At 38.3% G+C, this 14,201-nt stretch overlaps 1 protein-coding gene across 4 annotated transcripts in view; it reads left to right on the forward strand.

Moving 5' to 3' along the window:
* Positions 1-276: 276 nt before the first annotated feature.
* myh14 (myosin, heavy chain 14, non-muscle) overlaps positions 277-14,201 on the forward strand; it is a 57,180-nt gene continuing 43,255 nt past the window's right edge. For all 4 annotated transcript variants that reach the window (XM_056234834.1, XM_056234830.1, XM_056234833.1 and 1 more), the window contains exons 1-3: positions 277-457; positions 6,514-6,682; positions 10,710-10,916. In XM_056234834.1, the coding sequence (XP_056090809.1) occupies positions 6,524-6,682; positions 10,710-10,916 (366 nt within the window). In that variant the 5' untranslated portion in view covers positions 277-457; positions 6,514-6,523. The remainder of the gene's footprint in view (positions 458-6,513; positions 6,683-10,709; positions 10,917-14,201) is intronic.

Genomic DNA, 14,201 nt, shown 5'->3' on the forward strand with positions numbered 1-14,201 from the left:
AATCAGGACAAGCCTCACCCAATCCTCTCGATTAATTGGTTCTCCAGTGCTGTCATTCTTATCATCGCGCGTATGATTGGCTGTCGAGCGAGAATCCGCCAGTACAAAGGCGTGGCCGCTCTGTCCTATTCACAAGGCGGGTTTAAGGGGATAGTAAGGGCTTTAATTAGCTTCTCATTTCTGGAGGGCGGGACTACGCGTGTGTATCCTAAACGCCATTGGTCAATAGTGAGGATGCGTCGGCGTTTTGGTGAAGTCCTCCGTTTGCCATCACTTCTCTTTACTGTCTATTTTATTCTCAGTGTGAATGAGTTTGCGGCTTCACGCGAGCGCTGTAATGTGAAAAGCCGCATTTGCACTATTAGCCCTCTCACACTGAAAAAGAAAAACACGAGAGCACGTTTCTTTTCTCTTCACAGCTCTAGCCATATCCCGAGAGTGGATTAACACATTTAAGGTAAGACACGCGTTGTCTTGTATTATGTCCGTATCTCCTTATTCTGTGCCGTGCGCGTGATCATGTTTCAGTGGGTTATTGGGCCTCGAAATAAAGCCGAAAATGACACCGGAGAGGCACAGTCCCCCCCAAAGAGTGTGTATAGAAGATCTGGCAAGACCCCGGCATTAAAATGCATTATAGAAAACAGTCACATCGCGGGGGGCACATTAACAGCATTTGCGGTATCAAAACGTTTTATACATTATGTATTAAGTGTTTTCTAATAGCACGCTCGTTGGGATGCAAGTAAATGCATATATTTAATAATTCAGAGACATATTACAGAGACATTAATGTCTCATCTTAATATGCAGATACAATAATCACCGTTAAAGGGTGTTTCCCTGAGCCATCTTAAGAAAGTATGAACGGTCCATGCCTTTCTGTGCTGCATTAACCCATCAGAGCTGCTCTATTTATTTGTCACATATAGCCTTAATAATGCCCGAGGTGTGGTTTCATTTTTTGTAGGTCTTCTATTATGAGAATAGATTAGCTTTGCAAGACATAGACACGATCCGAGCCCAGCTACCGGCGCGGTGTCTCAAAACCTAGGGCACTTACTACCTAGACAGCATTATAAGGCAGCATGACTGAGTCAGACTGGAACGCGCTTATAATACCCCAAAAATGCCGTATCGTAATTATGTTGCCATGAGAACCGGACGTCACTAGCGGTATTGTAATAATAATATAATAAAGAATAGACCGCGTGTTTGATGCTTTTTTTGCCGCGTCAGATGCTGAGGATCCGTCAAGGAGAACCAGACACACACACATGATCATGTTGATCCCTTTTGTTTAGTCTCATCTGATCATGTATATTATTATCTCACTAGTCAGAAATGAAAGATCAGCATGAAACTACCCTAATTACTTTATGTGTTAGAGAGAGAGAGAGAGAGAGAGAGAGGACAGTCATGCATCTGTCACAGCCAAATTTATATATGAACTGCAGGCAACAGTCACAGCTCTGAAATTCATACTGACTTCATTCATTGTCTGTACAATGGAGTAGTCTTTATTTTATTTATTAATTTTAAATGAGTTTTTCCTTATATTTTGCAATTATTTGTATTGCTATTACGGTCACCTTGTTTATTTTTTCTATTATTTAGACAATCTTTTGGGTTTTTTTGTGTGTTGGCAATATTTCACGTAAAATACTTTTAAAAAGGGAAAATTGAGAGCGGATGAGAACGAGACATGCAGAAGAGATACACCCTCATTCCTGTCATATTTGTCATGCACAAGCTCACACACTTGGACAGGTTCACCTCTTGTGAGTAAGACATGATCTCATAGTCACTGTGAGAGGGATGGTGTCACGGGTAAGGTGTGTGTAACCCTGGTCCCTTGACTTTCTAGTGTAGTGAACACACACTCACATCATGCTTGAACCATTGAAAAATCCATTAATCTGACCATCGACCAATAATTTGAATATTGAGAGGCATGTGTTGGTTATGGCCCTGCGTCTTACACATTATGCAGTGTGATCATTTGGAAATATCTTCAAAGTGCAACTGGTGCAACTGTCATGTGGCTGATGGTGCCAACACACTTCAAGGAAAACACACCCAAGTGATTGACATGCGTATAGACTAAACCAACCAGCATTACGATCATTCTGTGTTCTGTGGAAAAACCCTCTGAAGCCCTCTGGGGAATTTTGAGGACTGGGATTAAGAGCAGATGACTAAAAAACAATAGTTTGGCTAGTTCATACACATTCCCTATGTGTTGCACAACCTCAGTCATAAAACTTGGATGACTTTAATTGGTTTAACAAGTTTCGTAATGAAAAGTCTTGAAACTCAGACGGGTGAGGCCACTACTGCGTCTGGTCAAGCAGGACCTGTATTGCCCACAGGCTCACAGACTTCTTCAGTGCTAGGATGTCAGAACAAACTGCTCTAATTGATTTCAATATGGATTTATACTGTGTATGCTCTTTTAATCAGCGAACCTGTTTATCTGAGCGATACTGAATATCAGAATGAGGATTTTTTTTTCACCCCAATTTTTTTTAAAATCATATTCGTTCTCATGTTGTTCCAAACCTGACTAATTTTCAAGACGTCTATGCATATTTTAATGCATATCTGTCTCTGCCATAGTATAAAATAGGCTGATGTGCACACATACAGTATATTACATTATGTATTTTAAGATTACTTTTAATACTTTATTGATTCAATTAATATTGCCACATTGTTATTATTTATATATAGTTTAAGTAATTTTAAAGGCTATTGGGTAACACTTTATTACTTGTTACATAATTACATTAAACGAAACATGGTTACACTTTATTTTAAGGTGTCCTTGTTACAGTGTAATTATACATTTCAGTATTGAGTAATATAATTAACTACATACTTGTGTTAGGAATAGGGGTTGGTTTGGTTTAGGGTAGTTGCATGTAATTATGCCTAATTGACTGTTATTACCACAGTAAGTACATGTAGCATATGTAACAAAGACTGTAAACTAAAGTGTCAACAGAAACATTAACCCTAAACCAAACTCTAATCTTGAATTAATATTACTTAGTATTAATTGTATAATTACACCTTACAATAAAATGTAACTGTTTATTGTTTAATGGGTCTATTTTTTTATTAGGCTTACTACAAAAAATATCTGATTGCTTGATTAATCATCAAAATAATTTACTGAGTAGTTATTACCAAAATAATTGACAGTAACTGACAGCTCTACACACCATATTTAAATGTTAGCAAATATGAATGACATTTGAGAGCTATTATTTTTGGTCTGTTTCTTACACAAAAGTATCATATGGATTACGATTGTAAGTGCACAGATCATATAGACCATTTTAATGGGGATTTTTTTTTTTGTTGTTGTCATTTTTGGAGCTCGATCCCCATTCACATTCAATAAAGAGCAGCAATGGAGTTCTGTGTAACGTCTCCTTTTGTGTTCCATGGAAACATGTCATGCAGGTTTGAAACATGAGGTTGAGTGAATGGATGAACTATATCTTTAAGCTGCAGGTTTAGTGTTCATCTAGCTTTAAGATGTAGTCCCCCACTATAATGCACTAGAATGCAATGAAGTAGTCGGCTTATTTGGCAGTATGTATCATGGATTGGAATATACTGTACGTCCTGAATGGCCTGTTTTTCTCTGGACGTTTATATGTGTAGACCTCATTTCCACTCTTCGCTTTCTGGCTTGGTTGTCACTTCACCGATCCATCAAATTCAGAACATGCACATTGTCCCCCTAACCACCTCAGACACACACACACACACACACACACACACACATGTCTGGTCCACTATCTTTGTGGGGACTCTCCATAGACTTAATGGTTTTTATACTGTACAAACTGTACCCCTTACACGAACCCTACCCCTAAACCTACCCATCACAGAAAACTTTCTGCTCTTTTACATTTTCTAAAAAACATCATTAAGTATGTTCATTAATCAATTTCCCTTGTGGGGACCATTGGCTAGTCCTCACAATGTAGGTGATTTCACATTTTACTATTCTTGTGGGGACATTTGGTCCTCACAATGTAATAAAAACAAGAGCACACATACACACACACACACACACACACACACACACACACACACAGAAGAACACCCCTGCATCAAACACACAGAAAGGAAGACAAAACTTGTATGTAGATGTAGTGTGTCATTTTTATTTCTATGCTAAAATACTTTCTCCTATCCCAGTTTAACATGCAAAGATAATTATAAGTAAGCCATTCATAGGTTGATATGATTTCCCTCATAAGTCTAAACACTGTGGTGGTATGAAAACCCTGCTCTGCTTTAAGGGATTTCTGAGAAACATTGTTGAACACTGTTGATATTTGAAATCAACCCAAACAAACACAGCCCTCCCTTCATTGCTCCGCCCCCAAAATGCATGAACACGCAATGCAAGAGTAGGTGTCTCTTTATCATAACTAAAGCGAAGCAAAATGCTTGCAAAATAAAGATGACGAACGAATGACAAGGAAGAACAAAAAATGAAAAAAACGTATGAGTATATACAAGCAAGAGTTGTTTGTTAGTCACCAGCAGCACAGCAGCTCCAGATAAACAGTGACACTCAAAACTGTCCTGTTACTAGAGCTAACATTAACAACAGCATATCTTGGTTCTGTGAAACATAGCAAAACCAATGTTACTCGCATATGGAGCAGAGGCAACGCGACCTCTGCATCCGTTTTCAGATCTTCCCACTTCGGTCTCGGCCCTGGAAAGTTTTTCTAATATTAACACGGGTCCTAAAGCTCTTGCCTGATCATAACCCTTCTTTTTCCAGTGATATTCCTCAGACATTTTCTCTTTTGCAATGTCTCTCAGCCATCTCTCTTTCTACAGTCTTTAAATCTCCCTCTCACTCACTTACTCTCTCTCTTCCCCCATCATGATTAGACACGCCCCCTACTGCTGATTGGCTACAAGTGTGTTGCACTCGGACCAATCCACTTTCAACAGCGTTTCTCATAAATGGCGTACTGCATGCCACAGAGTCAAGGTTTAGCTGGTTGGGTGATTCTGTTAGCCCATGTTGTAAGATATTGCAACTAGACCATTTGGCTGAAAAGTAAGATTTAAAAAAGGAAAGAAATTAGTCATCATGAAACGGAATTGTGATCGTCTTTTCTTCCCTATAGTGAACGCATGAGTGAATGAAATGGAGAAACAATGTTGATTTTTTTAGCTTTTTTATTCATCTAAGAATCCTGAAAAAGAATGTAATACGGTTTCCACAAAAACATTAAGCAGCAAACCTGTTATGTTTTAAACATAACAATAAAACATTTTCTAAATCATCAAATCAGCATATTATGATGATTTTTTAAGGATCATGTGACTGAAGACTAGAGTAATGATGCTGAAAATTCAGATTTGCTAAAATAAATTGCTTTTTAAAATATTTAAAAGCATAATTAAAGTAAAAAATAGTTTTTGTTATTTTAAATTGTAATGATAATTTCACAATATTACTGTTTCTTACTGTATTTTTGATCATATAAATGTGGCCTTGGTGAGCATAAGATACTTCTTGCAAAAACATAAAAAAAATCTTGCCAACCGCCAACTTTTGAACAGTATTTTCAAATCACTGTCATAAGCAAAATCAAAATATCTGCATAATAGTGCATCTCATCCTCATGGACGGCACCAGATTTGTCAGTTCTTGCTGTGAGATGTCTCTCCAAGTTCTCAAACAGGTCTTGGGTCACACGTGGTTTGGCTCTGCAAGGACGATCAGCTGTAGCACTGCTTAGGTGTCTTTCATTACGGACACTGCAGTCTCAGGTGATCAGAGACCCTGGGCGTCAGAGTCAGTAAAGGTCTCTTTATTGAAACTGTGGCGTTAAATGTCTACTGCTTATAAACTGGTTGTGTCTTAAGGACTGTTCCACAGGTGCATGTGCTATAATTGTTTATGGTTCATGGGACAAGCATCAAACATATCGTTTAAACCCTTTTCAGTAAAGATCTGTTAAGCTTATTTGAATTTTACAAAATTATCTTTAAAATACAGTATCCTGAAAATTAGACATTTTGTTGGTTCATGTTCATTATAGTTGACAATTCATTGGTGGAGCTGTGGTGCAGAAATGCAGTAACAAGATCAAAAATACAAATATGTGCATATGGTTGTATATTTTCTTAATCATATTTGCACAGGCTATGCATAGTCACACACACATTTTCTCATCTGCATACTGGTGCTGAAGCTCTTGATCAGGGTGTCCTTCAGTATAACTGCAGTATTAAATGTCACAATGCTGTAATCATCTATATTTCTCTCTCAACACTCATTGTCTGTTGGTTTGTCTCCCCTCGTCCCTCTCTGTTGCCCTATCCTGTGATTGATGGACTGGCTGATTGCCTCAGTGGCATCATAATGATGATGGTTATAATTCGATTAAGGGTAATGATCGGTCTCTGCTGTGTTTCCTCCATGAAGAGTTACAACTCTCTCTCTTTGTTTCTCCTATGCAGTGCTACAACCATGTCCAGGCCAGCGGGGGGCAGTGTTAATGATGTCACCCGCTTCCTGTCCACGGGGGCGGGGCCTGGGTCACCAACCTCAAAGTTCTCCGCCTCCAGCCAAGCTGATTGGGCGGCTAAGAGACTCGTATGGGTGCCTTCAGAGAAACATGGGTTTGAGGTAAGGCTGATTCAAAGAGTTTTGGTCAACTAATATAGATTTTTTTTGATAGCTAATATTTTAGAAGGTATTGTGGCCGATGTAAAGGCCATATATATATATATATATATATATATATATATATATATATATATATATATATATATAATCTATTTAATTTAAAGATAGTAAATAATACATGCTGCTATAAAATGTATATTTATTTGACAATATATTATATAAAAACTAAATTGGAAAAAAAGTATTTGAAAATGAACCAATATGGAAAAACATATTTAAATAATTTGAACTGGGTGAAAATCAGTTAATTCAAATTTTACATACACAGTGAATATGACAATAATAATAATAAATTAAAGGCGTAAATTTTCAATAAAGTAAATGGTATACAAAAAAGTATTATAGTTTTTGCCTTTCGATCAGGCCTACTAATACTAGAAAGGCAAAATGTAACCTTTTTTCAAATACTGTTTAATTTCTTTAACATTTCAGATCTAATAAATTATTAGACATAATTGTCATACAAAGACAGTAAACTCAGCACTGTCAAAATAAAAGTCCCAGTGCTGTCAGTATACAAGTCCTGCTTCCGACACTTACTGGCCAAACAAAAACAAATGCAACGATTTATGGAGTTTGAAACACTTCTAGCGTCAATCCGTGCAGAGAAATCCACAAATAAATGGACTCCACCAACCGTCTACTTAAGCCAATCAGATAACAGCTATTTGAGCTGACCAATCATAGCATGCTCTCGCTCCAACCAATTTGCTTTACAATCAGTCTTGCCCTAAATTAACTTTGCTCATTCATCTGCATTGGCTCAAATAAGAAGTATAAGACCCATGAAATGGTACTGTAAAAGATGTTTAAATTTTAGATTTCGTTAGACCATTAGACTGTGTATCAAGCCAAGCCACAGTATTATATTTTATGAGCCTTTGAAAATGTGAGAAAGACATAAAGATCTCTGTTATGGGAAACAAAACGTTATGGAAGCATCACGTATTCAAGATAGAACAAGAATCAATAAATAGCTGACTAGTGAATAACTGGATTCAACCTCGTGATAGACGTGAGTTTGTGTAATAGGTGTAATTAGGTGTAAAAAGCGCCAATAGCGTTTCCCAGTTCTTCAGTCAAGCAGTTTTAATGATGGATATGAGCAGCTCCGTGTATTACGCTCTATAGATCATTATAAATAGTTTTTTAAACATTAAATAAACGTGTAACAATTCCATTTGTTTGTAGAGAAGATATAGGTGGGTTCTTTTTAAACAATTGTCAGGTTGTTGCATTCCAAAGAGATCATATTGATTATATTGATGATCATATTGATCATGGATTTAAAAGTGAAATGCTCCGAAGCGATATGCATATTTATTTATCGGTTAAAACACTTGATCACACAAATAACATTTAATAGGAATCAGGCTTAATAGTTTTTAAATTGTAAAAGTTACTTACAGCATCCAAAAAAATTCAGATTTTTATTTGCATTATCCACTCGCAAAACCCCAAATACACGCTGCAGTGATGCTGAGGCTTGTACTGTTGGTCATTTAATGGTCATTTGGGCTCATATTTGGTATTATACATGAAATTATGTCCTATATTTGTCTCCGCGATTGTGCTTTAAAAGGCAAAACCAGTCGTTGTGTCATGTCTTAGATTGTGTCTGCCCCATGCGAGGCTGTCTACACTGGACGCATCAAAGCGAATGTAAAAACCATTTGTCCTTCATGTAAATTAGCGCAAGTGCGTGAAGTACTTCAGAAGTAAAACAGGCATCTGTTTACTCTCAGTGAATCATCGTGTCACTCTGTGTCGTATCCAGTGTAAACAGTATCACTAATTATATAATATAAAGGGTACTATTTGCTTTTGACACAGTGTTTTTGATGATCATGCTTGGGGTCTGTGAGTAATCATAATTTGTGTGTAATCCTGAGTTTATCCTGATCCACTGATCCTGATGGAAATATAAAGAAGCCTTAAACTCCAATAATCTTTTGGAAAAAGGGTGTTTTAACCACACAAGCAGCTCAATTTGAAAACTTCTTGACACTCAGGAACACACTGGTAAAACGCAGGAGAAATCGCAAACCACTACGAGAACTCTAAAGAACGGAGTATAAACACGGTACAAGGCGAACATAATGACAGACAGGTGCAGATAATATGTTACCATAGGAACAAACGAGGACATAATCAGAAACGAAGGAAACCAAAACTAAACAGAGCAGGGATACAGGAACTAAGGGAAACTAAACAGAATGTCAAAATAAGAGTCCATAATCGTGACACCTGCGTGTAAACAGCAAAAACATGTTTTGTATGAACCGGTTCTTTTCAATACAGTGACAGCATACATGTGATATATGGCTCATAAGCTATATTCGTAAGTCATATGATTGATTTCTGTGTGAAACAAACCCAAATTTATGTCGTTATTGACTAAAAAATCTACCCCTCCACTGTAGCTTTCAAATATCATTCCCTCTTATGGATATACAAGCTTGCCACCTTGTGTCTCTTGTGAACATAGAACCAGTTTTAATATTCCCTAAAATTCCAAGGTAAATAATTAGGGTTTAAAACATATCAGGTGACTAAATGATCACAAAATGAACCAGAGCTTTTAGCTGGTTACCCAAGGTTCTTGAGGAGCTGTTGTATTACAAGCCATGACAGGAGGCTCTAATCACTGCTTAACTTTTGACCTTGTTTATGTTGGTCTCCTAGTTAAAGTTTCAGATCTAAAAAGCTACTTCAGAAAGTCCTATGCAGCCCACCTACCGAACACGTGGCTTTAGTGCTTTGATTTGACACTCTATAAATAGCTCAATACACTTGTTGAACCAGGGGTTGCTCAATGCTGAACGTCACCGCAATGCAAAATGAGTCCTCGTCATGAAGTGTCCCATGTTGAGAATGTGACGGACTGCCAGAGAGAACAGAGGGAGATCTCAGCACTTCCTGTTGGAGGTCATGACGGCGGCACTCTATACTTTCACTCTCTATGTCTCAGTATATCTATTTCTGTTTCTGGACCCCTGACACACTCCCCCTCAGACTGTCTGTCTCCATCAAACATGAATGTATTCTCTGTTTCCAACAAAGTCAGTATGCTTGTGTGAGAGACTCAGTGGTCTGCTGTAGGAGAATATTAAGTATCATTATCAATCTCTGAAACACAGAAACTGTGTGTGTTTATCTCACAATGTTGTTTGAATAAACCCACTAAAGTCCCACTGTGCTTTGGTAACATTTTTGGTAGGGTGCATCTCCTGAAACCATCATGACACCATAAACCTTCATGAAATGTCAAATTACTGAAATCATATTCCATACAAAAAGAATAGATAATTAATATAAAATGTATATAAAATAAAACAAGTAAAAAAAAAAAAACGAAATATAAACCCTATATAACCCTATATACAGTATGTATTATTAAATGAATTATTATTATATTAATTTAAAAAGACCTTAAGATAAATACTTATGGACAATATTTAGAGCTGCAAATGATAACTTCACACTCATTTAAAATTGTCCTATGACATCCTATGACATGAATGTGTCATCATGGATGTGGCTGTTGTGGTTTCTGCTCATAGTGGCACCAGCTGACTGCAGTAAATGTGGCACATTCAAATGATTGCCCGCCTTGCACAGTTGTCCTAAAGCCTCCGGGGGCTTGGGCCCATCATCGCTGCTTGCAGCTATATTTTTATTTATTGTTTTACATTACTGAGACATGAATGTGCATAATTGTCATGAAAACAGTGTCACAATTATTTTGGAGTGAAATTTTTAGATTTTTGTCTACATAATATCTGAGCCAACATTGGACATTTGACTTTACAGTGATTATGACTTTAATATTAATATTAGGACATTGACACATTGGCTGCAAATGTGGAGTTGGTAGCGCATGTCTGATGAAAGACATTTTACATAGAGCACAATCATTTAATCTCTCATCATCCTTTCTTTTTCTGCCTGTGTTTCCTTTGGTCAGTCTGCAAGTGTGCGCGAGGAGCGGGGCGACGAGGTGGAGGTGGAGCTTACTGAAACTGGGAAGAAAATGACGCTTTCGAGGGAGGAGCTGCAGCGGATGAACCCTCCCCGATTCAGTAAAGTCGAAGATATGGCAGATCTCACATGCCTCAATGAGGCCTCTGTCTTACACAATCTACGAGAGAGATACTATTCAGGACTCATATATGTGAGTGTTTCTCTTTAGCCAGAGTTGTTTCCCACATGTTTTTTAGCGATCATTCAGTCCTGACACATGCCCACGACTGTGCCCTGCCATCACATGAGTGTGTGGGTTTTCTCTGAGTAAGTGAGAAGGATAGTGTTACACACACAGATATACACGCGTGTGTTTGTTCATCAAAGGCTCACGGTTTGAATTTCTGCTCAGGTTTTATGTAGAACGCAGCCAAGAAAGTACAAACACACATGAACAGACACACTTATACAAACACAAGATCAAGGAGTATTTATATATAAGGAGTATCACTTTTACTAACTTAAAAGTTAGTAAATACTGTGTGTGTGTGTTTGTGTTGTGTGTATATATACAAATGCAGTAAAATTCACTCAAATTAATATGGTACATTTATTATTATTTTTATATTCCACCAAAATAAAAGCTCAGTGGTTTAACGTTTGAAAAGGAGAAAATTAAGACACAATTATTAGTTTTAGTTATAATAATTTAATAATTAGTTATTTATTTTATAGTGAAATAGTCTAGAAATATTTTTTATTTTGTTTAATATTTTTATAATAATAATAGTAATGTCACATTGATTTATAATCACAGAGGTTTTGCCCAAATTGTGCAGCCGTACAAACAAGCACAGCAAACCTAGAGCTCTTTAGAAAAATCGTTCAACTAATCTTGCAAACTTTGGAAAATCCAGTGATTAGTTCGTCCTTAAAATTGCTTATTAGGGCCCAAGCCTTGAAAAGGCGAAGGCCCTATTGTTTTCCTAAGGATTATTATTTATTAGGGCCCAAGCCTTGAAAAGGCGAAGGCCCTATTGTTTTCCTAAGGATTATTATTTATTATTATTATTATTATTATTATTATTTTACTACCTTTTGGGCACTTTTGGGGGCCTTAACGTGCTCGAAAACTCTTGAAACTTTGCACACATCTCAGAACCCGCGGCCATCAGGGCCGGGCTGAAGCTGGTACCCGGGCGTGGCAGGGGGGCTCGACAGCGCCCCCTGGAACGGGGTTTGAACACTTGGTCCATAAATCAAACACGCTTGCATGTAATAATATGAAACTCAGTACACATATAGATCTCATCGGTTCATATATACTTCATGCTCTTACTTTTTACCCCAGCCCAACAGGAAGTCGGCTATTAAGGGTTGTTTGGAAAACACATGCAATGGAATGTGAAATACTCCTCCTAGAGAATTCAAACACACGGCACGAAACTCGGTCAGCATGAAGTCAAGACACTGAGGATGAAAAATTGCCAGGGGATTTTTGATATCTCGAACGGTTTGGCCGTGGCGAGTAAACGAAATTATGGCGAGAAACGTGAAACAGGAAGTGTGTTATAACTACTGCATACATTAACTAATCTTGATGAAACTTCAGCAGTGTGTTCGTTGTAAGAGCCCGATCACATGGATGTGACTATTGTGAGTCAAAGTTATAGCGCCACCAACTGGCAGCAGGAAGTGTGTCACTTTCAAAATGCTTTTAAATCACCCTCTTATTTTTACCCGATTTGCTTCAAACTTCATGTGCATAATGTAGACACACGCCAGATGTAGACCTGTGAAAGGATTATTGATATCTTAGATACTGTTGCCATGGCAATGCATCAAACATTAATATTCCTTTTTTTAAGCTTTTTCATGCTTTTTTATGCTTTCGGGCACTTTTGGGGTTCTTAATGTGCTCGAAAACTCTTAAAACTTTGCACACGGGACAAAACCCGCGGCCATCAGGGCCAGGCTGAAGCTGGTACCCGGGCGTGGCAGGGGGGCTCGACAGCGCCCCCTTGAACGGGTCAGACAATTTGGTCCATATATCCAACACGCTTTACCCTATTTGCTTCAAACTTGATGTGTATAATGTAGACACAAGCCACATGTAGACCTGTGAAAGGATTGTTGATATCTTAGATGCTGTTGCCGTGACAACGCATCAAACTTTAATATTCTTTTTGGATACTTTTGAGATTCTTAGCGCACTTTTGGGGCCCTTAACATGCTCAAAAACTCTTGAAACTTTGCACACGGGTCAGAAACCGCGGCCATCAGGGCCGGGCTGAAGCTGGTACCCGGGCGTGGCAGGGGGGCTCGACAGCGCCCCCTGGAACGGGGTCCGAAAACTTGGTCCATAAATCAAACAGGCTTTACCCGATTTGCTTCAAACTTGATGTGTATAATGTAGACACACGCCAGATGTAGACCTGTGAAAGGATTGTTGATATCTTAGATGCTGTTGCCGTGACAACGCATCAAACTTTAATATTCTTTTTGGATACTTTTGAGACTCTCAGCGCACTTTTGGGGCCCTTAACATGCTCAAAAACTCTTGAAACTTTGCACACGGGTCAGAACCCGCGGCCATCAGGGCCGGGCTGAAGCTGGTACCCGGGCGTGGCAGGGGGGCTCGACAGCGCCCCCTGGAACAGGGTCCGAAAACTTGGTCCATAAATCAAACACGCTTGAATGTAATAATATGAAACTCGGTACACATATAGATCTCATCGATTCATATATCCTTTGTACTTTTACTTTTTACCCCAGCCCAACAGGAAGTCGGCTATTATGGTTTGTTTGGAAGCGTATGCCCCTGGAATTCGATATACTCCTCCTAGAGAATTCAACCAATCGCCACGAAACTCGGTCAGCATGAAGTCAAGACATTGAGGATGAAAAGTTGCCAGGGGATTTTTGATATCTCGAACGGTTTGGCCGTGGCGAGGAAACGAATTTATGGCGAATAAAGGAAACAGGAAGTGTGTTATAACTTCTGCATACATTAACTGATCTTGATGAAACTTCAGCAGTGTGTTCGCTGTAAGAGTCCGATCACATGGATGTGACTATTGTGAGTCAAAGTTATAGCGCCACCAACTGGCAGCAGGAAGTGTGTCACTTCCTAAAGGCTTTGAAATCACCCTCTTATTTTTACCCAATTTGCTTCAAACTTTATGTGTATAATGTAGACACACGGCAGATGTAGACCTGAGAAAGGATTATTGATATCTTAGATACTGTTGCCGTGGCAACGCATCAAACTTTATTATTCTTTGTTGATGCTTTTGAGACTCTTAACATACTTGAAATTGCATGAAACCCGACAGACACATCACATTTATTAGACAGTAGACATGTGCAGAGTTTCAGAAACGGGCATGGTGAGAGCAATTAGAGAATAATGTTTAAGTTTAAAAACAGCCAGAATGGTTGTTTAGTCAAAAAAAATTTTTTTTTTCCAAATCATACATAGTGTTATACTGCCCTC

Source organism: Rhinichthys klamathensis, unplaced genomic scaffold (assembly GCF_029890125.1).
Source record: "Rhinichthys klamathensis goyatoka isolate OS25496 unplaced genomic scaffold, OSU_Roscu_1.1 h1tg000407l_1, whole genome shotgun sequence".
NCBI classification, from domain to species: domain Eukaryota; kingdom Metazoa; phylum Chordata; class Actinopteri; order Cypriniformes; family Leuciscidae; genus Rhinichthys; species Rhinichthys klamathensis.